The 23153-nt window shown below is 43.4% G+C and overlaps 2 protein-coding genes across 2 annotated transcripts; both read right to left on the bottom strand.

Moving 5' to 3' along the window:
• Nucleotides 1-6301: 6301 nt before the first annotated feature.
• On the bottom strand, nt 6302-7813 carry LOC121404706. Its single transcript, XM_041594769.1, has one exon. It carries the CDS (start codon nt 7811-7813, stop codon nt 6302-6304), a length of 1512 nt encoding a protein of 503 aa, XP_041450703.1.
• A 382-nt stretch (nt 7814-8195) lies between these two features.
• LOC121404705 lies at nt 8196-9073 on the bottom strand. Its single transcript, XM_041594768.1, has 2 exons — nt 8852-9073; nt 8196-8798 (listed from the first exon to the last, which is right to left on the bottom strand). Exons 1-2 carry the CDS (start codon nt 9071-9073, stop codon nt 8196-8198), a joined length of 825 nt encoding a protein of 274 aa, XP_041450702.1.
• Between the last annotated feature and the right edge of the window lie 14080 nt (nt 9074-23153).

Genomic DNA, 23153 nt, shown 5'->3' with positions numbered 1-23153 from the left:
GCTGGCCTATCCATTTTGGGATCGTCCTGTTTTGGTGACCACTGTGTCTCCTGGTCCTTCTGCCCCTCCTTCTCATTCGTGCGGGAATTAGCGTCGAAACTGAAAAGTGCGGACTTTTGCAGTCTCAGCACCATCTGCGCCAGGTCCTTCATGTCCTTGTTTAGATTTGTTTTGTTTTGGTAGCTCTGTCGACCTGACGAGAGTCGTGAGAATAGTCCGCAGGTCCGCGGCTACTTCCGTCCCCGTAATGCTTCTCTCACCAGTCTCGCCGCTAAAGTCGAAAAGATTGACTGGTGCTTCTGCAGGGGCCGAGACAGTCAGCGTTGGGTGCTGCCTCAACTTCAGAGGCTCCTTTAATGGGGAGCGAGTCCCAAGGCATAATTGGGCCATTTTCACGAAGGCCTGCTCTTTTGGCCAGACACCTCTGGGCGTCTGCCACTGCGGTGGGGAACGCTGCTCCTCCTCTCGAAGGACATTTTTTCCTCCTCCTCCATTCCTCCTACTTGGAAATTCAATATTTTAAATTTCCGTTGGCGCTCAACTTCTACCCGGTTGACCAATCTCCACCGATCTGGCAACCTTGCGGCGTTCTGTGAAGACTGCTTTCAACAGACTTCCTTTTGTTTTTCAGGCGTGGCACAGATTCTTTTTGCGGAAAACTTGGAGCTCGTTTTGAAACACAACCGCACTTGACAATCGACTCTTGTGTCTCCTTCCAAGTCGACAGGTCCGACCATTGACGTTTGATTTCGTTGTAGATGTAGCAGAAAGTCTTCGTTGGTTTGTACCTTTTCGATTACTTCGCCCCATTTTCTCAGCATATGCAGAGTCAAGTACACCGAACAGTTGGTGTGCCACGTTTCCTACTATATCCAGCGGTGATCTGCGTTGTCGAGAGGCCTTCATTAGCATATTTCCTGTTTGTAGTTATTTGTACATATGTTGAAAGTGTTGAAATATGGAGTTGCACGCTGGAACATTTTTTAGTTCAGGGCACGTGTGTCTAAGTTCGGACATTCAGGCTGACATGAATTGCATATCCTTCCAATATGGATCCAAGTCGTAATATATAATTATGGTCCATTCGGAAGTGGTCATTCTTGAGGTTCCAACAATGTGGATGTTAGTGTAGGTAATGATAACCCTTTTCGCTGTGTTGGTGGCTCCTCTGTTTCCGCAATGTCTTGATAAGCAATTTTGGAGCGTTTTGTTGCTACCTCCTCTGAGAAAAATGGGGCGAGACGACTGATGGGGCGTTTGTATACAATGTTTAGACATAAACCACATGCGACCCATTGGCCACTTGTTTTTTGTTGCAATGATTTGTGATCAGAGCATGTGCCTTTTCGCTAAATATTGCTTCTTTCAGCTTGTTATTGCTTGTTATTTGCGCCGACGAAATTTGTTGCGTTGTCGCAATGATACTTCCCACGTCTGCTAAGGAATCGCCGGAGTGCTGCCAAGAATGCATCTGTGGTTGTCACTAACTAACTCCAGATGTACAGCCTTTGTGGACAAGCAGCAGAATACGGCAATATATGCTGTTGGAAGCTGCCGAGCTTTTTCGGCAACTCTGACTCCACATTTACAAATAATTTAATCCGTTGGTAAAGTTTACAAAGGTTTTTTATTTCTCGACGGGTTACAAGGGGTTGAGGCCGTGGCCGTGAACTACGATTCGATGCGTTCGACAAGTATTTTGGACTGATGCGAGAACATTGCGAATTCTGGACGTTGATATGCAATGACTGCACCATCAAGTGGCCAATGCGATACCAAGCCGAAGCCTGTTACGCGCGGAACCGAGGCAGAAACGCAACCCTCCTCCCGCCCAACTGACCGAGGGGCGCTGCCGCATGACGCGCGACGCGTGTTACCGAACCGATCGCGAGCATGCAGGAAAGATAGGTGTTAGACTAAAATTCGAGGAAAATTAGAGCTAAACACAACTCAAAGAGCTAAACATGCAAAGATAGCTAAGAAATATAACTAAATACGGGAAAGGTATGTTAGTATTAGTGATTTAAGAAGAGGAAAGGAATTAATAGTTGATATTATGTGGTAGAGGGAATTAAAGTCCGAGCAAAGTACCCTAAATGGTTCGTGCAAGGAATAATTCGATCTACAAAGCGGAAGGAACAAAGGAATGAAGTTTCTAGTAGATCTAATAGGAATCGTAAAGTTTATGCGGCTCAACAAGTCAGGGCTATCTACGTCACCCTTGATCAGGTTGTGCATAAAAATCACACCAAGCATTTTTCTACGACTAACTAAGGTTGGAAGGTTTGTTAAAAGCAATCTACGAGGATAAGATGGCAGTCTCACACCTGCATCCCAGTTAAGGCCACGCAGAGCAAAAAGTAAAAAGTTTTTCTGGACTGATTCTATACGGTCCTGGTGTACTTTGTACTGGGGGCACCATACACAAGAGCCGTACTCTAAAATCGGACGAACAAGCGAGATGTAGAGAGTCTTCGTTATATAGGGGTCGTCAAATTCCTTTGACCACCTCTTTATAAACCCAAGCACACCCATGGCCTTATTTACCATGGTAGAAATGTGTTCAGAAAACTTTAACTTTGGGTCTAATTTAACACCAAGATCATCAACCAAGGTAATTCTCTCAAGAGAACCACCGCAGAGGCTATAAGGAGCCAAAAGGGGGCTGGAGCGATGAAATGTCATTACTTTGCATTTCGAGGCATTTAGGTGTAACATATTTGCACAACACCATGATTGAAAGTTATTGAGATCGGATGGCAAGCGAGAGTGAAATGAAATGTCCTTATACTGGACACAAAGTTTAACATCATCCTCATACATGAGTACTCGAGAGTTTGTTAATACTGAAGGCAGATCATTAATAAAGAGTGTGAATAGTAGGGGGCCTAGATGGCTGCCCTGTGGTACTCCAGAAGTAACCTTAACAGGTGAAGAGAAGGAGTTTTTGAAGAGGACTCTTTGAGACCTAGAACGAAGGTAGCTAGAAATCCATCTCAAAAGATTAGGCGGAAACCCTAAAAGGTCAAGTTTTTGTGCTAAAAGGGAATGGTTTACAGAATCGAATGCTTTACTAAAATCAGTGTAAATGGCATCCGTCTGCAAGTTACCTTGAAAGCCTTTAATGATAAAAGAGGTAAGCTCTAATAAATTTGTGGTTGTTGATCGTCGCCTTATAAATCCGTGCTGGGACGGAGATATAAGTGATTTGCAGAGATGTTGCAAGTGCGGAGTTAAAATTTTTTCAAACATTTTAGGAATAGCGGATAACTTAGATATACCTCTATAATTATTTGCATCAGACTTTCTACCTTTCTTATGGAGCGGAATAATAAAAGATTCCTTCCAGATGGGGGGGAAGCATGAAGAGTTAATGGATAGGGTGAATAGTTTAAGCAAGGGTCCACACAGAGCGTCGGCACAGTACCTAAGTACACAGCCGGGAACTCCGTCGGGACCTGGTGAAAACACCGGCTTAACTAGTCGAAGATCATGAAGCAGTGAGCTTTCATTTAACAAGGGGCTGAAGATGCCATTCGACCTTGGTAAACTGTATGGATACGGCTGACCAGAGTAGCTTTCATGAGAATAGGTTGTTTGGAAAAATTTGGCAAAAAGATCGGCAATTGCCTGATCATTGTTTGCTGACATATGGAGAAAAGATAACGAGGATGGATGTGCGGACGTTCTACGCTTACTATTTACGAAGCTGTAAAACTGTTTAGGGTCCTGTGAAAATCGTATCCTGCATCGAGATAGGTAGTTTGTATAGCATTGAGCGTTAAGAACGGAGAAATTTGACCGAGCTATTACATAGTGAGAAAGAGAAGAGGGAGAACCAATTTCTCGAAATTTTTTATAAAGTCTTGATTTTAAATTTTTTAGACTGGATAACTCTTTGGTAAACCAAGGAGGCTTTCCAGATCTAACCAGACAAGAAAGTGGGACACAAGAATCAAAAAATGTGTCAAGTACATTGTAAAAAATGTTTGTGCCTTTCATAACGTCAGTGCACAAGTACAGAGCGGCCCAATCAAAATCCCTAATAAGGTTATTAAGCTTCGTAAACTCGGCTTTACGAAAGCAGCGGACACGTTCAGATAGCCTACCCTTTCGATCCAATACAGCAGGGCCAATATCAACTGACACTTCGAATGTAGGATGTTAGGAGTCTTCAGGTATACTGAGCGGAAGGGCTCGGGTTAACAACGCTATGGTCGGATCCGAGACAAAGCACAATCGACCCAAGGAATTTTTCACATGGTTGACTTGAGACAAGGATAGGACTAGCAAGCCGTCGATTAAGTCATGTCGTGACATGGGCACAAGGTTATTAGACTCGTTTACCGAAGACCAAACAGTACCTGGCAAATTGAAATCACCAAGAACTATCATATGGTCTTTATCTGATAGCGAGGAAGAAACTGTTTTTAAAGCGGACAGGTGATGCTCGTATATTAAGATATCCGAGGAAGGTGGAATATACGAGCAAGTAATGAAAATGGAAAAGCCTGGGAGAATCAGTTTTACGCACAGGAATTCCAGGTCTTGTTGAACCTGGACCATGAAATGTTCCGACGTGAAGTTTGAGTCCACTGCAATAAGGACCCCACCTCCACGTCGAGACAAACGGTCATTTCTAAAAATTGTGTACAGACCTGCCAAAACTTCGGAACTAAGGATGTCCGGCTTTAACCAGGTCTCGGTGAACACAATAACATGGGATGAGAATGCGAGTCTCTTAAGGAAAAGAGTGCTGAGCTTACTACGCAAGCCTCTAGCATTCTGGTAGGTAACTACAAGAGAGGAAGTTAGTTTTTTGGATGGGTGGAAGTAGAGGTGGAAGATGAGGATGGAGATGGAGCACTGGTCTGAATGCTAGGAAGAGTAATGGGGGGCCTATTCTTTTTCTTAGCCTTAAACTCTTTAACCACCAAGTGCTCTGACCAAAACTTGGCGGAACAAATGTTTTCAAATTGAGTTGGCGAGACGCTTATCTTGAAGGAAGATATCTCCCTGGCGTAAGAAAAGTTAAATTTTTCCACCTTTAAGCCGACGGCTTTTATTTTGCTTTGTATAAAAGCGGTCACATCATTGGATGTGAGGTCAGGGGCTAGCCACGAGACAAAAACTTGTCGCTTTGGTGGGACTCCTACCAGTGGTTTTGGCACCACAGGCCTAGGACCTGTGATGGCAGTATCCGGTGGTCCTGGACATCTATTAGCTGGTGGGAGCGAAACTGAGGGGATAGTTAAGGGTGCGGACTCGATGGACACGGACTCTACAGACATTTCTAACTGCATACTCTCCGAAGTGAAGCATTCGGCTCCCGAATCTGCATCACCAGCAGCGATCGTTGCCCTTGGAGTAGCAAACGTAATCAACTGCTGCACTAAGGGAGTGGTCGGAGTAAGTTTTTCAGATGCCGGTGGACATGAGGCAGTCGGCACTTGCAAGTCCCGCGGAGTAGACTTCTTGCGCCTCGGAGACTCAGCCAGCAGCTGTAAACTGCTGAACTGAGTGTTCATGGCCAAGAGCCGATCATATTGCTGTTTAAAGCCTACGATCAGCTCTTTGAAGCCACTCCGCGTCCACCTCATGAACGAACAGCACGGCATTCCTCACAACTATAATGTAGGCCGTTGTTTTGGGAAATGGCGTCTCCTACACGGCCCGAGATCCCTACACATTTTGCGTGTACTACGCTTTCGCAAAGCCAGCAGGGGATATTGGGCTGGTCATGGGTGATCTGCTTCTTGCAGGTTTTTTTGGCACAGACGACAGAAAATTCCATATTTATGTCTTTTATTTTTTTTTTACTTTTGGGAAAAAAAGTTCAAAACAAATAACAATCAGACCACTGTGCAGAGCAAATGCTTAGAGCAATGCTTTAAGCGGAATCGGTAAACGATGAGAGAGGAGAGTGGTTGCAGCAACAGCTTATAAGTGAGAGCGTTACTGCACAAAAAGTTACAAGAGCGAGAGCGAAAGAACAGTTATTGAGAGATAGGTGATAGAGAGAGTGATAGATGGCAATAACTACGACAAAGAGCGGCTAAATGTCATGAGAGGGCGTATTTACGAAAAGCAACAACACAAACACACGACTAACCGACGCACAAAATTTATTAAATAAGTTGTGTTTTTACACAATTATCAGGCATGCACCCGCGGTAAAAGAATGATTTTAATGTAAGTTAGTTAGCAATGTACTATTAGCAGTAATGACATATGTGTGTGGGTACGGGAACGTACTGAGAGAGCGATTTTCATATAAGAGATGATGTGTGACTATGTGATATTAATTTCTTAAGAACTTATTAACGGCTGCTGCTCCGAACATACTCCCCCCCGTTGAAAGACCACGGCTTTTAACAGGATCCTCAACGGGTAGGACGCACAGCTCGTTGACAGCTCGACGAGTGGTTCCAGATGGTGTTCTCAGGATGGCAACTCGCACAGTCCCATCAGCTCCAGCGATGACGTCGATCACCACTAATGGCCACTTCAAAGGCGGCAAGTTTTCGTCCTTGATAAAGACGATGTCGTTGACTTGGATCGATGGCTGCGGTGTGCGCCATTTGGCACGTTGTTGGAGCAGAGTCAAATACTCCTCACTCCAACGCCTCCAAAAGATCTGCTGAGCACAGGCGACTCTTTGCCAGCAATCTAGTCTGTTAAAGTTTAGATTAGTAAAGTCTGGCTCGGGAAACTCCATTAGCGGACGACCAATTAGCAAATGTCCTGGTGTAAGGACGCCAAGACCTTCAGGGTTTTCTGAAATTGCGAGAAGAGGACGAGAATTTATTACAGCCTGGATTTGGCAGACCAGTGTCCGCAGCTCGTCAAAGCCAAAGAGTGACGATCCCAAGGAACGATATAAATGCTGCTTGGCCATCTTCACTGCTGCTGCGTCCCACAAGCCCCCGAAGTGGGGTGAGCGAGGCGGGATAAACTTCCAATTGAAGCCATTGTTGATGCAATGATTATATATTATATCTGCATCACGGTGCTTCTCGCTCATAAACAGCCGCCGAAGGTCCTCCAACTCGTTCCTTGCGCCCACAAAATTGGTGGCATTGTCCGACCAAATGCATCGGGGTATGCCGCGCGTGGCAACGAAGCGGTTGAGGGCACTCAAAAATCCTGCAGTTGTGAGGTCCTTCACTAATTCCAACCAAACGGCCTTTGTTGCAAAACAGATGAAGACGCTGATGTAGCATTTTGTAGGCGTTCGAGTGCGCCCATCTGGCTTGTAATAGAAGGGACCGCAGTAGTCGATTCCAGTGACGCTGAATGCAGGCGAATCCTGCACTCGATCCCTCGTTAGGTCAGCCATTATGTGCTCCACAAGACGAGGTCTGGACCTGCAGCAGATGATGCATTTCCGCAACGCTCGAGCAACAGTTTTCATGCCGCCGATGGGCCAGAACTGCAAGCGAATAGATCCCAGTAGAGACTGCGGCCCAGCATGGTGATGCTTCCGATGAAAGTGTATGATGATGGCGAACGTCAATGGATGATCCCTGGGCAAAATGATTGAGTGGCGTGCATCGAAGCCAAGCGTTGAGTGCCGCAAGCGACCACCAACACGACTCAAACCAAAGTCATCTATGAAAGGCGAGAGAGATATGATGCTGCTGGAGGACTCCACACAGTTCCCCTTCCGCAGAGCACGGTACTCAGGATACAGGTGGGCGCGTTGAATGATGCGACACAACAAATGCGATCCTTGGCGAAGGTCTTCAGACGAGAGATCAGGTGACCTTTTTTTACTGAGGAACTTATGAACATATCCAAAAATGCGCATCATGACTCCGAATGAGTTAATGTGCTTAAACGAAAGCGAGATGTCGACACGCTCAGACGACAGCAATACTCGATGTCTAATTTCCGGAAGACTACGTTCGGGCGAACAACGTGCAGGCCAGCTACTTCTTTCGTCTTGCAAGAAAGAAGGTCCATTCTTCCACAAACTAGACTGCAAGAGCTCCTGAGGCGCTACTCCTTTTGACAGCCGGGTTCATTTCAGTTGGGACATAGCGCCAATCCATGCCCCTCGTAAGTCGCATTGCAGAAATCTTGTTAGACACGAACACGTTAAATTTGGATGGTTCCTCTCGCAACCAAGACAGTACCACAGTTGAATCCGACCAGCAATAGATCGCGCAGTCGAAGGTATCCATTTTTCTAATTTAGCGAAGTAAATTGGCTAATAGGAACGCTGCACATAGCTCAAGCTTAGGCACCGTGAGGGTTTTCAATGGTGCAACTCTAGCCTTCGAGCAAAGCAAATGTACCTCATCGGCGGTATCCTTAAACGAACGAGCATAGATACAAGCCCCATAGGCCTGGAGGCTGGCATCACAAAAGGCATGCAACTCAAACCTTGCATTAGGTTGAAGTATGTAACGCGGAAATGTAGCGTGACCCACAGTAGCGAAGTCCTTGCAAAACTCAGCCCAAGCCGATTCCAGTGGCTGAGAAAGACTTTCATCCCAATGCAGCTTGTCTCTCCACATGCGCTGCATGATGATTTTCGCTCTTGTCAATGTGGGTCCAATCAATCCCATAGGATCATAGCACCGTGCAATGGTTGACAACACTGATCGCTTAGTGTGCTTGCCAACACCGATTTGAGGTGCAAAAGTAAACAAGAACTTGTCCCTATGGGGTTCCCAGATGAGTCCAAGCGCCTTGGTCACATCGCTGCCATCATCGAGCTTCAGAAAACTTTCCCTTTCTGCCTCAGGGACTTCACGAAGAACATCAGGAGAGTTGGAACACCATTTCCTTAACTGAAAATTGCCACAAGCAAGAAGATCCGTGGTTGGCGCATAATATCCAGCACATCCTCGACTGAATTTCCACCAGAAATCATATCGTCCACGTAGAAGTCCTGTAGAATGGTTTCCAAACCCAATGGATACGAAAAAGACTCATCCATGGCCAGCTGATGAATAGCTCGAATAGCTAAAAACGATGCAGGCTTAGTCCCATAGGCGACAGTGTTTAGCTTGAAGATCTGTATATCGTCGTCAACAGAGTCCCTCCACAAGATGCATTGGAGCATGGTGTCGGGCATTGAGACACGCACGCACCTATACATTTGACCGATATCGCCTGTAAGAGCAATGGAAAATGTCCGAAATCGAAGGAGAGTGTGAAACAGCTTGGCTTGAATGGTGGGACCTGACATAAGCAGATCATTCAACGAGAGACCAGATGTGGTAACTGCAGAGCCGTCGAATACGACTCTTATCTTTGTCGTGGAGTTGTCCTCTTTTAAGACGCAACGATGCGGCAATATCTGCACTTGTATCTATCTTCATTTGGCACCAGAGACATAGGATCAAGAGACAGGTACTCCTTCATAAATGCCGAATATTTCAAATATAGAGCTGGACTACGCACGAACTTGCGCTCCAAATTTTCCAACTGTCGCTTTGCTTGCAAGTAGGAATCGCCCAAGGACTCCAGACTTTGCTTCATGGGCAAGCTAACGGAATATTCCCCTGAGGGTAATCGAGTGTGATGGTTGACGAAGTGGTCCTCGCAGTGCAGCTCCTCCTTTGTTGCCCCAGCGATTGGCTCAAAGATTTGCTCCACTTCCTAAAATTCACGAACCAACTCATTGAGCCGAGTGCTGTGATTGGAGTAATCCGAAGATTGGTTTGCGATGAACGACAAGTTATTGAGGGCTGAGTGCTCGCCACCAGAAAGAATCCATCCTAGCTGTGTTTTCTGAAGCAGCGGTAGTTCAGGCGCCAGCTGAATTTGCCCCACACACAACTCGAAGAAAAGTTCGGCTCCGATGAGCAGGTCAATCCGCTGTGGCTTATGGAACGAAGGGTCAGCAAGCTGGATATTCGACGGTATAGGCCAATTAGCAGAGCTAACTGTGAGGCTAGGTTGATGGTCCGTGATCTTCTGGGCAACGACGGCAGTGATGCTAGTGGTGAACTCTGAAATCCGCTATTTCAGAACGAGATCCACCGAGATACCTTCTGTTGGGAAGCTAGCATCTCCTATGCCAGAGACAGCGGTAAGCGATTTGGTTGTTCGAAGTTTTAGCTGATTAGCTAGACGACTAGTTATGAAATGCAATTGCGATCCCGAATCCAAAAATGCGCGACATGGCACGAAAGTTTCAACGCTGTTTTTTACGAGAGCGACGGCGGTGGCTAAAAGCACAGCATCAGATGGACTGTGGGACATAAAAGCTTAAGGCAAGGAGGCCGATAATGCAACCATGGCGTTACGATTTAGTTGTGCTGGTGAAGCTTCAATTGGAGGAACAGATTGGGCAGACTCTGTTGGACGAATGAAATGCAAAAGAGTGTGGTGCTCTCAATTGATGGCCCTTTCGTAGCAATTAAGGCATAGCAAGAGCCTCTTGGCTTCCAGGCGACGATCATTCGGCGATAGAATTGTAATTCGTTGACAATTGGCAATCATGTGATGAGTACTCTCGCACAATTCACAGGAAACTGGAGCGCTCGATGCTACAAACGATCTGCCCACCGATGCATCAGCCTTCTCCAACCCAAATATCCCTCTGATATGTGCCTGCAACATAAAACGTTTATTGTCAAAGCGTCGCTTCAGAATGTCTAATGCTATGATATAATTAGCTTCATTTATTTCCAACGAGCTGATGGTATTCAGGGCCGCGCCACTCAAGTAGGAACGTAGATGCTGCAGCTTTTCGATTGGGCTCAGCTCAGACAGACTCCTTGTCAATAATCGCGGTGAACATTGAGAAGAAATTGGCCCACTCCGTACAAATTCCACTGAATTTGGGCAGCTCCAGATGAGGTAACCGAGATCGATTGGACATTATGACGATTGACTGCGATTCACTAGAGTTGGCGTTGAATGTCGAACAATGCTTATTGCTCGAGCGACTTCCAAGCTCGCGCTGAAGAATGGTATTCAACAACAATATTGTTGGACGACTCGAATTTGGCAGGAATTTCACTGGACATTGACTCAAAATCCACTTCCTCCAAAGCTCCGTCAATGATTCCAACAGCCCTCGCAAGTCGTATGCATCCATTTGGCGCAACTTTTCACTATTCATCTCTGTGCGTATGGACTCTAGCCGATCGAAAATAGCTCTAGCCTTCAGTCTCATGAAGGAAATACAAGATACCGGAACAGGGACATGGGTGCTGGCTGCGTTCGCACTAAAACTTTCACCAGATGGAGCAGCGCCAAATGTCACCGAATCACTTTCATTGCCCATAGCAAACGATCAACTCTTTCTACTATTCTTTCTCTTGCCCATGTTTTCGGTTATAGAAAACGGTTGACGTGGAGGGTTCTAGTCGATCACAATTAAATATGATTACGCAACGCGCGAGTTCAAACGCCTTTGCGTTCACTTTTTTGACACTTGTATATGCGATATGCATGCACCGATAAAAACAACGAAGCGACTACGGAAAAACCAACAATTATGAAAAAGAGAGAACGTTCGAGATGTACTCTGCTTTCGAGTTCGAATTTCAGAGGGTATTACTGCAGTCTCTCACAAGAGCTGGCTGAAGCAAACGACCAAAGAGGAGGCGAAGAAACCTAACGGACCACGCTTAGAACTCTATGCAGCCAGTCTCGACAGTCCGTTGCGCAGACTAAAGCAGACGGTGAAAGAGAATACGAAAACGAAAAGCGGGCAGCTAGAACTGCTAAGGTCGGCCACAACGACTTTTGGTTCGCTACTTTTTTCACAAATATCACGTGAAACCTTCAAATGTGGATTAATTTAATGGTTTAAACACTTTTAACGCACTTTAAGTCCACGGAAATCACGTCGGGGTCACCAAAATGCTGGAAGCTGACGAGCTTTTTCGGCAACTATGACTCCACATTTACAAATAATTTAATCCGTTGGTAAAGTTTACAAAGGTTTTTTATTTCTCGACGGGTTACAAGGGGTTGAGGCCGTGGCCGTGAACTACGATTCGATGCGTTCGACCAGTATTTTGGACTGATGCGAGAACAGGGCGAAGCAATGTACTATTAGCAGTAATGAAATATGTGTGTGGGTACGGGAACGTACTGTGAGAGCGATTTTCAGTATAAGAGATGATGTGTGACTATGTGATATTAATTTCTTAAGAACTATTAACGGCTGCTGCTCCGAACAATGACGATATGAATAGTATCAATATATGCAATAGATTTCACCAATTATCCAACTCATTCAGCAAAAATTGTTTTTTTAATTTTCATGATTACATTTTTTTTGTAAAATTCGGTAGCAAGCTCTAAAAAAAAAAAAAAATAAATAAATAAAATAAATCCAAGGTAACAAAAAGGAGGTGTTTGAATTTCGAAAAAAACTAGGCCCAGCCACTAACCATACAGTATATAGATGTGCCAGTTCACACAACGAAAGGGGCGCAAGCTGAGTGTTCTGTCCCGGCTCCCAGCGCTTCGGCTCTGTGAGGCTGAGACACTCGGGTCGGGAGCCAGGCCATTCGGGTCGGGAGCTGGGCCGTTCGGCATGTATGACTCATGTCGGGAAGCGAAAGCAAACTAAGAATTGCAAATGTATGTGTGTAAACAGACACGACAAAATTTTGTATCAATTCTTATTTTCCGAAACCGTTTTGAGTTTGTTTTGAGTTTCGTTTCCAGGTTACGTAAATGTGTGTGTGCCATGTATTCACACATACTGTGCTTGTGTGTGGGCTCTACAATTGTTGGCCGCTTGAATTGGTTTTTCGTTTTGTTTTGAGGGCTGATGTGATGTAGCGACCTATTCAGGGCCGGATCAACCCTCAACCGGGCCCTGGGCAACCATCAATCTGGGGCCCTCCTTTATTTTGTATTTTTCTCAGTGGCTATTATATTTTTTATTCATTATTTGGAGTTTTGTTTTTCAACAAAATTTTTCTGTTATTTCTAGGAGGGCCCTATGCAACTGCTAGTCCGGCCCTGGACCTATTCCCGTCGTCAGACTTCATATTTTCTTGGTGTGTTCTGTCGCTCGACTCGACGCGGGTCGGGTCGAGGCATTGACGAAGCCGTTCATAAAATATTTTTTCGTTTTGTTTTGAAAAGCTGATGTTGCGACGGGCGCGCGGCGTATTTCTTCCATTCTCTTTTAGGTTAGCCTTTGCCTCTGCTTTCGGCTTCGGACCCGCGTCGAGTCGAGCGACAGAATACACCAAGAAAATATGAAGTCTGACGACGGGAATAGGTCCAGGGCCGGACTAGCAGTTGCATAGGGCCCTCCTAGAAATAACAGAAAAATTTTGTTGAAAAACAAAACTCCAAATAATGAATAAAAAATATAATAGCCACTGAGAAAAATACAAAATAAAGGAGGGCCCCAGATTGATGGTTGCCCAGGGCCCGGTTGAGGGTTGATCCGGCCCTGAATAGGTCGCTACATCACATCAGCCGTCAAAACAAAACGAAAAACCAATTCAAGCGGCCAACAATTGTTGAGCCCACACACAAGCACAGTATGTGTGAATACATGGCACACACACATTTACGTAACCTGGAAACGAAACTCAAAACAAACTCAAAACGGTTTCGGAAAATAAGAATTGATACAAAATTTTGTCGTGTCTGTTTACACACATACATTTGCAATTCTTAGCTTGCTTTCGCTTCCCGACATGAGTCATACATGCCGAACGGCCCAGCTCCCGACCCGAATAGCCTGGCTCCCGACCCGAGTGTCTCAGCCTCACAGAGCCGAAGCGCTGGGAGCCAGGACAGAACAATCAGCTTGCGCCCCTTTCGTTGTATGAACTGGCACATCTATATACTGTATGGTTAGTGGCCCAGCCTAGTGACTATGTTTTAATAAAAAGCGAAGAAAGGCATCAGACAACGTTTATTGCAAAGTCCATTTATTATATTAGAGACTTTTGATGGGGATCGGTATGTGTTCAAATCTTTGCATAATAATCGAAGGAACGAACCATGCCAGTAGTCGCATACCGAATGAATTAGATATCACTTGAGAAGAGATCAATTTGCCTAAGAGTCCAGTTGGGACTGAGTGTGTAACGGTCGCCGTTGAGCAGCAAAAACAAATAAAAGCTTATTGCTATGTTGCTCAAAATTCTCGCATGCAATAACCTTGATTTCCCTATTTATGCCAATTATGTTTGTAGCATAGTTTCGGGTGGGTGCGTGCAAGCTCTGGACTTAGAACAGCTGAGCTAAGCTTGAGCCAGTGCAGTGCAGCGCATCGAAGCGAAGCTTTAGCACGGGAGTCCGTTTAGATCTTTAGCTCGTCCGAATTTTCCTTGCGAGGTTACATAACCTGCACCGGCCATAACCTTTGCGCAGCCGCCAAGCGTTGCCGTCGCTGCCCCGAGCAAGCTGCTGGAAGTAGCGCAGATGAAGCCGTTGAGGATGCCGTATTAAATTTCGAGTAGTATAGTGTAGCTTTTATATCTCTCTTTACTTGCATTTATTTAAGTAAGACCTCCCAAAAAAAAAAAAGAAAAACCGCTGCTGTTAATCTTCAAAATTTTACTTTTTGTTTTTGGTTAAAAAGAAGAAAACTTTCTATATATATACCCCCCTTGTGCATAACCACCCGACATGGGCAAACCGTAACATTTTTCCACAGCCTCCACAGAAAATCTCAGCAAAAGGCGCCTTTCAGCGAGGGACCACTGTAAGCCGTAAGTGAGAGCAAAGAAAGACACGATTTCCCATTTCCCTTTTGTGCGGGTATTCTCTTAAGCCAAACGGGCTTGCGCTTACGATATTCGGCTGCCGCTATGCCTGAGTAAAGCTTTTACTCATAGCTTTCCGTTAGGTTTAGTCGGTAGTTCCGTTTTGCGTGTTTGTTTGTTTTTCGAATTGGTTGCATTCTTCTAATGCATTAAACCTACACTAGCCAACAAAGGAAAGGTTTTCTTTGAATTTTAATTGCGGCTTAAAATCACCTTGTCGTTTTAAATTTGTTTCGGATAAATAATTTGCCCAATGCCTTAAAAGGATGTAGTTTTAATAATTATATTATTTTTCTATAACTTTTTTTATTATTATGGAATATTCCTAATTAATTTTACCGACCTACTTCTATCCTGCTATACATATATTGTTGATTTTTTTGTTATGTTTATTATTTTTTATATGATATATTCTTATATTTTTGTTATGGTTTAAGCAATTTTTTCTCCTCTTTTCTACTACTTAAATTAGGATGTCTATATTTTTTTTAGTTCTTTTAAGTTTTGCTTGCATTTTGTGTTAGGATGCCTCTGCCTAAGTGCAGAAATATAACCTGAAATTTATGAATATGAATATGGACGGTTAAGATATTAATTTCCTGGTGACATGGGGACATAATGGGATAGGATGAACAAAAAAACGGGATTTCCGGAAAAGTATCGCATATCGGAAATCATGGAAGGGCGGGTAAAGAATAGTGCGGGTCGAATACCACCTCAAGGCCTCGCGCATACCTCTTTCGGAGCGAATCGACAAAAGCCTTTCTTTTTCTCATTCCCGGTTTGTTTATGTAGACAGGGTATGTTTATGCAGTGTGTTGTTTTCGGAGTTTAGCTCCATTTAGAGTCAAGGGATTCTATATTAACTTTATGTAGTAGGAGTCGAGACGCGGTCAAACGAACCCCCCCCCCCCAAGTTACCGAAAGAGCACGGAACCAGTGAATCCCGACCGACAGTGCCTCGACAGCCGACGCCCCTACCACCTAGTGCTAGGGCTACTATAAGAAGAGATGTTACAAGTGTGAGCCGCTTAAAAAGGGTGATGAGTATTCCGTCCAGAAGGGATGAACAGTCCAGGTGAGACTTATCGTATTCCGTCCAGTAGGGATGAGGAGTCCAGGTGGGACTGAATAAGTAAACGAATCAGATGGGTCAGCTATGATGATTTCATACTGATTGGGTATACAGGTGACAATTCAAAGGTGGTATTTGAAAGAAATCGAATTTTAGTTCTTTTATATTTTGCTGAAATCGTAACTTATACGAAAAGAATATTGAAAAAGTTGGTGTGACTATATTAACTATATTACTATATATTACTATATTAAAATGAATTTTGTAATTTTCGTTAATCAAAAAAATAACAGGAAGAATGTTAAGCAAAAACTGATTTAAAATCGAAAGGTAAACATATTCTCATGAAAAAAATACCCTTCGTTTATAAAAAACATAAACTGTATTACTTTATGTCAATGTTGTCGCGTCGCGTCACGACGCTACGTTTTATATTTTGTTAAGTTTTAAAGTCTAGTGTAAGATAGTTTAGTGCGAAGCGGGAGCGCAAGAAAGCTCTCTCTCGCTCTTGGCGAATTCGCCCCGCTTCGCCGCCCTAGCTAAGTTAGGCTTAAGAAGATGTTATAAAACTCGGTTTTTGTTAAAGTTTAATTTAAAAAAACTATTCTAAAATTTCAAACGTTATTTATTGGACATTGTGAGACGACTAGACGAGGACGTGTAATTCTCATAATGGCCTTGTCGGATCATAATAGTATTCCCAGTGTATTTTGGTCTGTCGAGTGCCTACGAATCCCCTTTTTGATTGTTTTCAGTGTATTATCACTGTTTCTTTTGTACTTCGCTCTTTGTAGTATGTTTCATCTCCTTGGCCGAGTTGCAGTTGTTTCTATGTCGGCCCATGTGTTCATTAGCAAGTGTATTCTGAGAAACTCGCTCAGAAAGGATAAAAGGAGCGAGAGAAAGGGAGCGCACGTCTACCGTGTTCCTCTGCGGTAGTGAGTGTGAGGTAGACAGATATAGAGACAAAGGAAAATTGCATAACGGGCAATAATTGTCTCGGAGCTCTGGCTTGCAATACCGAGAAAGTAGTTGAGTTGGAGAGTTTGCCCACACCACGAGCCAAGCGGAGTAATTCTGTATTTATGTAGAATCCTTGTTAAGATGGCAGATCCAACCCAGGAAAATATTAATCCAACATACTTTAAAAGTACTGAATCGAGTCTGTCTTTGAGTTTTTTATGAACGTTTGAAAGGCATTAACGCGAGGAATAGCCCAGTGCATGGTTGAATATTTGTCCGCCTCGAGGAATTTGGAAATCTCTTCGATTTTTGAGAGCGCATTTATCACTGCAGTTATACTATAAACCAATTCCTTGCATGTATGTGTATTGGGCCAAATAATTTTTGTTTTCGAAATTCAAACACCTCCTAGTTTTGTTACTGTTTCGTCATGTCATCGTCGTAGTCAATGTTTAATGTTGAGATTATTTTTAATTGTTTGAAGTCTAGTGTAAGTAGGTTAGGGCAAGGCGGGAGCGCAATAAAAGCTTACTCTTTCGCTCAAGGCAAATTCGCCCCGCTTTGCCACCGTAGGTTAGCTAGGCTTAGAACGAAATGTATGAAGTTTTTAGAATACAATCGTAAAATTGGAATTCGATCGAACGCATACAAAATATTTCGTCCCCGCTCTTTTAATAAACTTTACGCCACCCACAGTCTTTCGGTTTTCGTTATTAGAAAAACTATTCTAATTTTTCATGGCGCCCCCGGGTAGACGATAAAGAACAAATTAAAAGGCAACAAATAATAGTGACAGTGACACAGTGATAGCACAAATAGTGTAACAAAAATACATACACACAGACACTTATAAATAATATAACTAATTAATTCTATATTATAGAATAAAAAGTGTATTGTATCGTTGCCCGCGTCGTGTTGTGTATCCAATAACAAAAAACTTGCCAAAACCATCGTGTCGGCCGCGCAATACCCACACCCGCTTGTTACTGATCGTTGCTGCTACCCCTGCTCGTTCACCGTTGCTGCTACCCTGCTGGTTACCTGCCGCTTCACCATCAGACACCGTTGCTGTAACCCAGGAGACGAATGGCCCCTTGTTATTGCACGGACTGCAAGAGGAAAGTGGCAGCTGGACTTAAAGATCCGAACGCAGAGCCTGAGGTATTTGTGCAAAAAATTGAAAGCTAGAGCCGAAGACATACATAAATACATCGCTTTGAAGCGTTCTGAGGGAGACAGGCACGTTCTCAGTCCTGTCGTTCGCCAGCCCGACGCCTTCCTTAGCCTCGATGCCCTGGTGGCTGGGAACCCAATATATCCGCACTGACTTTTGTTTCGCGGTTTTACCTACTCCTACCTGCATCTTGAAGCCATCCGTGTATATGTTTAGGTGCTCATTCTGATCCCAACTTTCTTTCCAGTCGTCGGGTCCCATGTGTATCGCTGTTTTGACGTCCAGGCAAGTTCGGGGGATCATGTAGTCAGATATACTGATCATGTCTCGGCCTATTGAACTGTGCCCGAATCCTTGCAGCGACATATTGCCTGATGCGACTAGGCGTTGTACTGCCTCTGTTGTACTGTACTGCAGTCAGTTTAGCGTGGATGGGCAGGGGGCAGTTAAAAATCCGCACAAGTTTTTGCGAACTAGTTTACTAAATATATCAACCTCAGCTGAACTTCTTGATTTTCACCAATCGTTAATTTTTTAACAGTAACTAAAAAAAAAATAAAAATACCTTATTATCAATATGAACTAGTTTCTAAGTTTCAATATTATTGAATTGAATTTTTTTTTTAATGTATATTTACCCAAAAAATTTTATTTTCTTTTCGTGGTAGCAATCCAACTTAAACTAAAAATATGAAAAAACTGGATAATTTTATTGAATAACAAAGAACAGAATTGGGGGGTGTCCCCTTGAAAAGAAACAAAAATTTGTTTGAGAGTGATGGTTTTGTACAGCGGTACAGCGGAATAAAATAAATTTTAAAAAAACGAGGAGGAACGTGTGAGTCGCTTCTGGGGACGCGACTCTACTTATACCCGTACTCAGTCGGCATATACATTTTTGAGCTTATGATTTTTTAGAATTTAAAAACAAATTTAACATTTTACATTTCTTTGCTACATCTGTTATCGACATCTACTATGTAGATGTTATTTATATTCTACATCTCCTCCGCTAGAGGTCGCTCGCGTACATAATGAGGCAGAGTGTGCGAGCGAGAAAGAGAATGAATAGCGGAGGGGTTTTTCTGAAGGTGGCGAGGGAAGTAACTAAAAATTACACTCTTCATTCTGGCTATAGTTACATATGATCCGATCTGATTCAGATTCTGCAGTCTGGTAGATATGGTCATTCTCTACGATACTGATTTTTTGGTTTTATCGTATCTTTAAAATTGTGCCTGCCACAGATTTTCGTCCTTTGTGTGGGCGGAAGCTGGCGGGGTGAAATTTTGAAATACACTTGTAGTAGTGCGATATCACATGAGCCTGGAAACCAAATTTGGTTGCCATTGCTCTTATAGTCTCTGAGATCTAAGCGCTCAACAAGACGGACGGACAGACGGACATAGCTATATCGACTCGACTATTGATGCTGATCAAGAATATATATACTTTATGGTGTCGGAAACGTTTCCTTCTCTGCGTTACACACATCCACTTTTACCACAAATCTAATATACCCCTTAACTCTTTTTTGAGTACGGGTATAAAAATGAAGTTACCGAGTTGTTAAAGTTGGGGCTATTCGATCTTCATAAGTGGCGTTCTAACAGCTATTGTGATGGAGATCGTGCAGACGCAGTAGAACCGTTAGAGTTACAGGTAACAGACACAGCAAAGACGCTTGGAATATATTGGGCTTCGAGGGTTGATAAGTTTCAGTTTTCGTACGTCGCAAGTAATTCGGATAGCATTACGAAGCGTATCGTGTTATCAGAGTTAGCACAGTTGTTTGAACCAATAGGATTTCTAAGCCCGCTTCTGATTTTAGGAAAGATTTTAATGCAAGAACTGTGGCTGCTAAAGCAGCAATGGGATGAGGAGTTGCCGCCAAGCTATGCGCTACAATGGAAAAAATACAGAAGCGAATTGGAACTTGTTTATGAGTGTTTTTTGCCTCGAGCTGTAGTGCCAGTCCATGCAGTCCATGGAGCGGTGGTATATGTTCGCGTCATTGATATGCATTGAGGCATTTCAGCAAATTTGTTGGCAGCCAAATCGAAGGTTGCACCCGTTCGAGTAGTATCGCTACCTAGATTAGAATTAGAAGGTGCAAGACTGTTAGCGCAGCTTATGGCAAAAATCAAAAGGTGTGCACCCGAATCCTTTTCTAAGGTCGGTTACTTTACAGAGTAGCTATAATTCAAGAGCTGTCGAACGCACAGGAGTGGTACAAAATAAAATCGAAGCAAAATCCGACAGATATCGTTTCTCGAGGGCTGTACACAAGTCAGCTAAAGGCTTCGTCGTTGTGGTGGCAAGGGCCAGAATTCTTGCAGTTACCGGATGAGCAGTCGACACTTGTGTAATGGCAAGGTATAGAGGGCTCCCCGAACAGCGAAACAACAAATTTAGCCTGCTAGCCTGTCCAAAGATTATAGTAGATGATATAATAGGAGGTAGCAAATATGCTAAAGATTTTTTAAAACTAACGAGAGTATTTGGTTATGTTTATCGTTGGCGTCAAATTGCACAAAGAATTGATTCGACTAGAGCTAAAGCGCTAACGGCACTCGAATTAAAGGGTGGCTTGAATTATGTAGTATTTAATTTGCAAGCGTTAAGTTTTTACACTGAGATCGAAAAATTATGCAGTGGCAAAATTATAGGTTCTTCAAAAATTCAAGCAATTAACCCGTTTCTAGACCAGTCTGAGGGTATCGAAATAATTCGTCTAGGTGGCAGACTGTCTAGGGCTAATGTACCATTTGACACCAAACACCCCATGCTTTTACCAAATAAACATATTGTTGTAAAATCATTGTTTGAATATACGCATCGAAGCAACATGCATGTCGGAGCACAAGCGTTATGTGCTTTTGTGCGACAGCGTTTTTGGGTCATCAATGCTAGAAAACTAGCTCTCAGTACGGTAAGGAGTTCCATTGCATGTTTTCAACAAAGTCCAATATTAGCTACGCAAATTATGGGTTCCTTACCAGCAGGCCGAGTGCAGCAAGGAGTGAAGCCCTTTGAACGTACTGGACTCGACTACGCTGGACCGTAGTCGTCGTGGGATCAGCGCAGAGCTGTTTTGTGACAATGCCACCAATTTTGTTGGTGCTTCACGGGAGCTGAAGCCGATAGCGGATTTGATCAGGAATGACAGTGGCAAGCACTAAATTGTGGATCAGTGCAGCCACCTCAGTGTCAGTTTCCATTTTATCCCACCCCGATCGCCGCCTTTTGGTGGACTGTGGGAGAGCGCGGTGAAAGTAGCCAAGCAATTATTGGTGCGAAGTTTCAATAGCACAGCGCTTAACTACGAAGCGATAGCACAAGCAGAGGCAGTGATGAACTCACGACCGCTTCACCCACTCTCGTCGGACAGTAATGACTTAGAGGCATTGACGCCGGGTCATTTCTTAATTGGTCGACCACTGAACTGCATGCCTGAGCCATTTGATGAGGACATTTTGAAGTTGTCTGCTACTTATCGATGGAAAAGAATCGTCGCAGTAAACCATGCATTTTGGAGACGCTGGTCGATGGAGCATTTGACGTTGTTGCAGGAGCGAAGCAAGTGGTGCAACAACATTCAACCAGGCATTTTGGTCTTAATTGGAGAAGACAACATACCCCAGGACAATGGGCTCTGGGTCGTGTACATCAAGTTCATCCTAGCGCTGATGGTGTAGTTCGTGTAGTCACCACCAAAACCAAATCAGGATTCTACAAGCGCAACATACACAAGATCTGCCCGTTACTTATTGGCGACACAGAGTAGAATTGTTGGAAGGGGCTTCCAAGGCCGGGAATATGTTTACGCCAAATTAGCGCAAAGGGCTTATGGCAGGGAGCAAACTAGTAATTTGTATAAGTAAAATGAATTTGTAGCATTAAGATATTGAATTGTATTGAAAGTACTTACAGTGCATACTCACAGAAGCTTATTGCTATCAAACATGTATGTAATATGTAAATATCGATATAGAAAGAGGAAGAGATTACCATACCTAATAGAAGACTTCTTAAATTGATTAAATTCCGAATCGGTCGAACCAGCAGCACTTGGATTTTTATTTCGAGATTTATATTCCGAACTGGTTGCGAAGAATGGCGGAAATAGCAGCTATAAATCGGACCCAGACACTTTGTATCTGCAGCAACTTTTCCCGAGTGTTTAAAGTCAAAATTTCGAAGAAAAAAAATACCAAAAAAATGATAACATTTTAATTTGAAAGCTTAATATCTTCCGATTAATAGCTGCATTTGTCAGCTTTTCAGAACTGCAAAGTTCTATGCAACCAGATATAAGATACTTAAGTTATGTGAAAAAAATACCAGATTTTAAAAATTCTTAAACAAAAAATTACACCATAAAAAGAAAATAAAGTACTACAAAAATCTATCAGAAAAAGTCATTTTGGTTCACAACCTAAATAAAAATTTCAATTTTGTTGAGTAGTGTAATCACCCGATCTGATTAAAATTCGGCTGTCTGGTAGATATGGTCATTCTCTACTATACTGCGTTTTTAGTTTTATCGTATCTTCAAAGTTGTGGCTGCCCCAGATTTTCATCTTTTGTGGGGCGGAAGGGGTGTTGCGAAATTTTGAAATTCACTAGTAGCTTTGTGATATCACATGAGTCTGGAAAAAAATTTGGTTGCCATAGCTCTTATTGTCTCTGAGAACTAGGCACTCATCAGGACGGACAGACAGACAGAGACTCGGCTATTGATGCTGATCAAGAATATATATACTTTATAGGGTCGGAAACGTTTCCTTCTCTGCGTTAAACTCACCCATTTTTACCACTATAGCCAGACTGACTATAGCCAGAATGAAGAAATTAATTTTTAGTTGCTTCCCCCGCCACCTTCAGAAAAACCCATCCGCTATTCATTCTCTTTCTCGCTCGCACACTCTGCCTCGTTATGTACGCGAGCGCCCTCTAGCGGAGGAGATGTAGAATCTAAATAACATCTACATAGTAGATAACTGATGTAGCAAAAAAAATGTACATGTTAAATTTTTTTTTTAATTCTAAAAAATCATAAGCTCAAAAATTTATATGCCGACTGAGTACGGGTATAAGTAGAGTCGCGTCCCCAGAAGCGACTCACACGTTCCTCCTCGTTTTATTTAAAATTTATTGTGTTCCGCTGTACCTCTGTGCAATACCATCACTCCCACATTTTTCTCTTAAGTTTCTGTTTTAA

This window comes from Drosophila obscura, unplaced genomic scaffold, assembly GCF_018151105.1.
Source record: "Drosophila obscura isolate BZ-5 IFL unplaced genomic scaffold, ASM1815110v1 contig_36, whole genome shotgun sequence".
Classification (NCBI taxonomy): Eukaryota; Metazoa; Arthropoda; class Insecta; order Diptera; family Drosophilidae; genus Drosophila; species Drosophila obscura.
The sequence above is the reverse complement of the archived record's forward strand: the minus strand, read 5'-3'. Positions and strand labels throughout refer to the sequence as shown.

Bases quoted from the DNA above. Each gene is read 5' to 3' on its own strand.
- LOC121404706 (XM_041594769.1), bottom strand. From the start codon at position 7,813: ATGATGCGCATTTTTGGATATGTTCATAAGTTCCTCAGTAAAAAAAGG.
- LOC121404705 (XM_041594768.1), bottom strand. From the start codon at position 9,073: ATGCTCCAATGCATCTTGTGGAGGGACTCTGTTGACGACGATATACAG. The intron at 8,799-8,851 runs GTGCTGGATATT...GGCAATTTTCAG, and splicing joins GTGGAAATTCAGTCGAGGAT to TTAAGGAAATGGTGTTCCAA.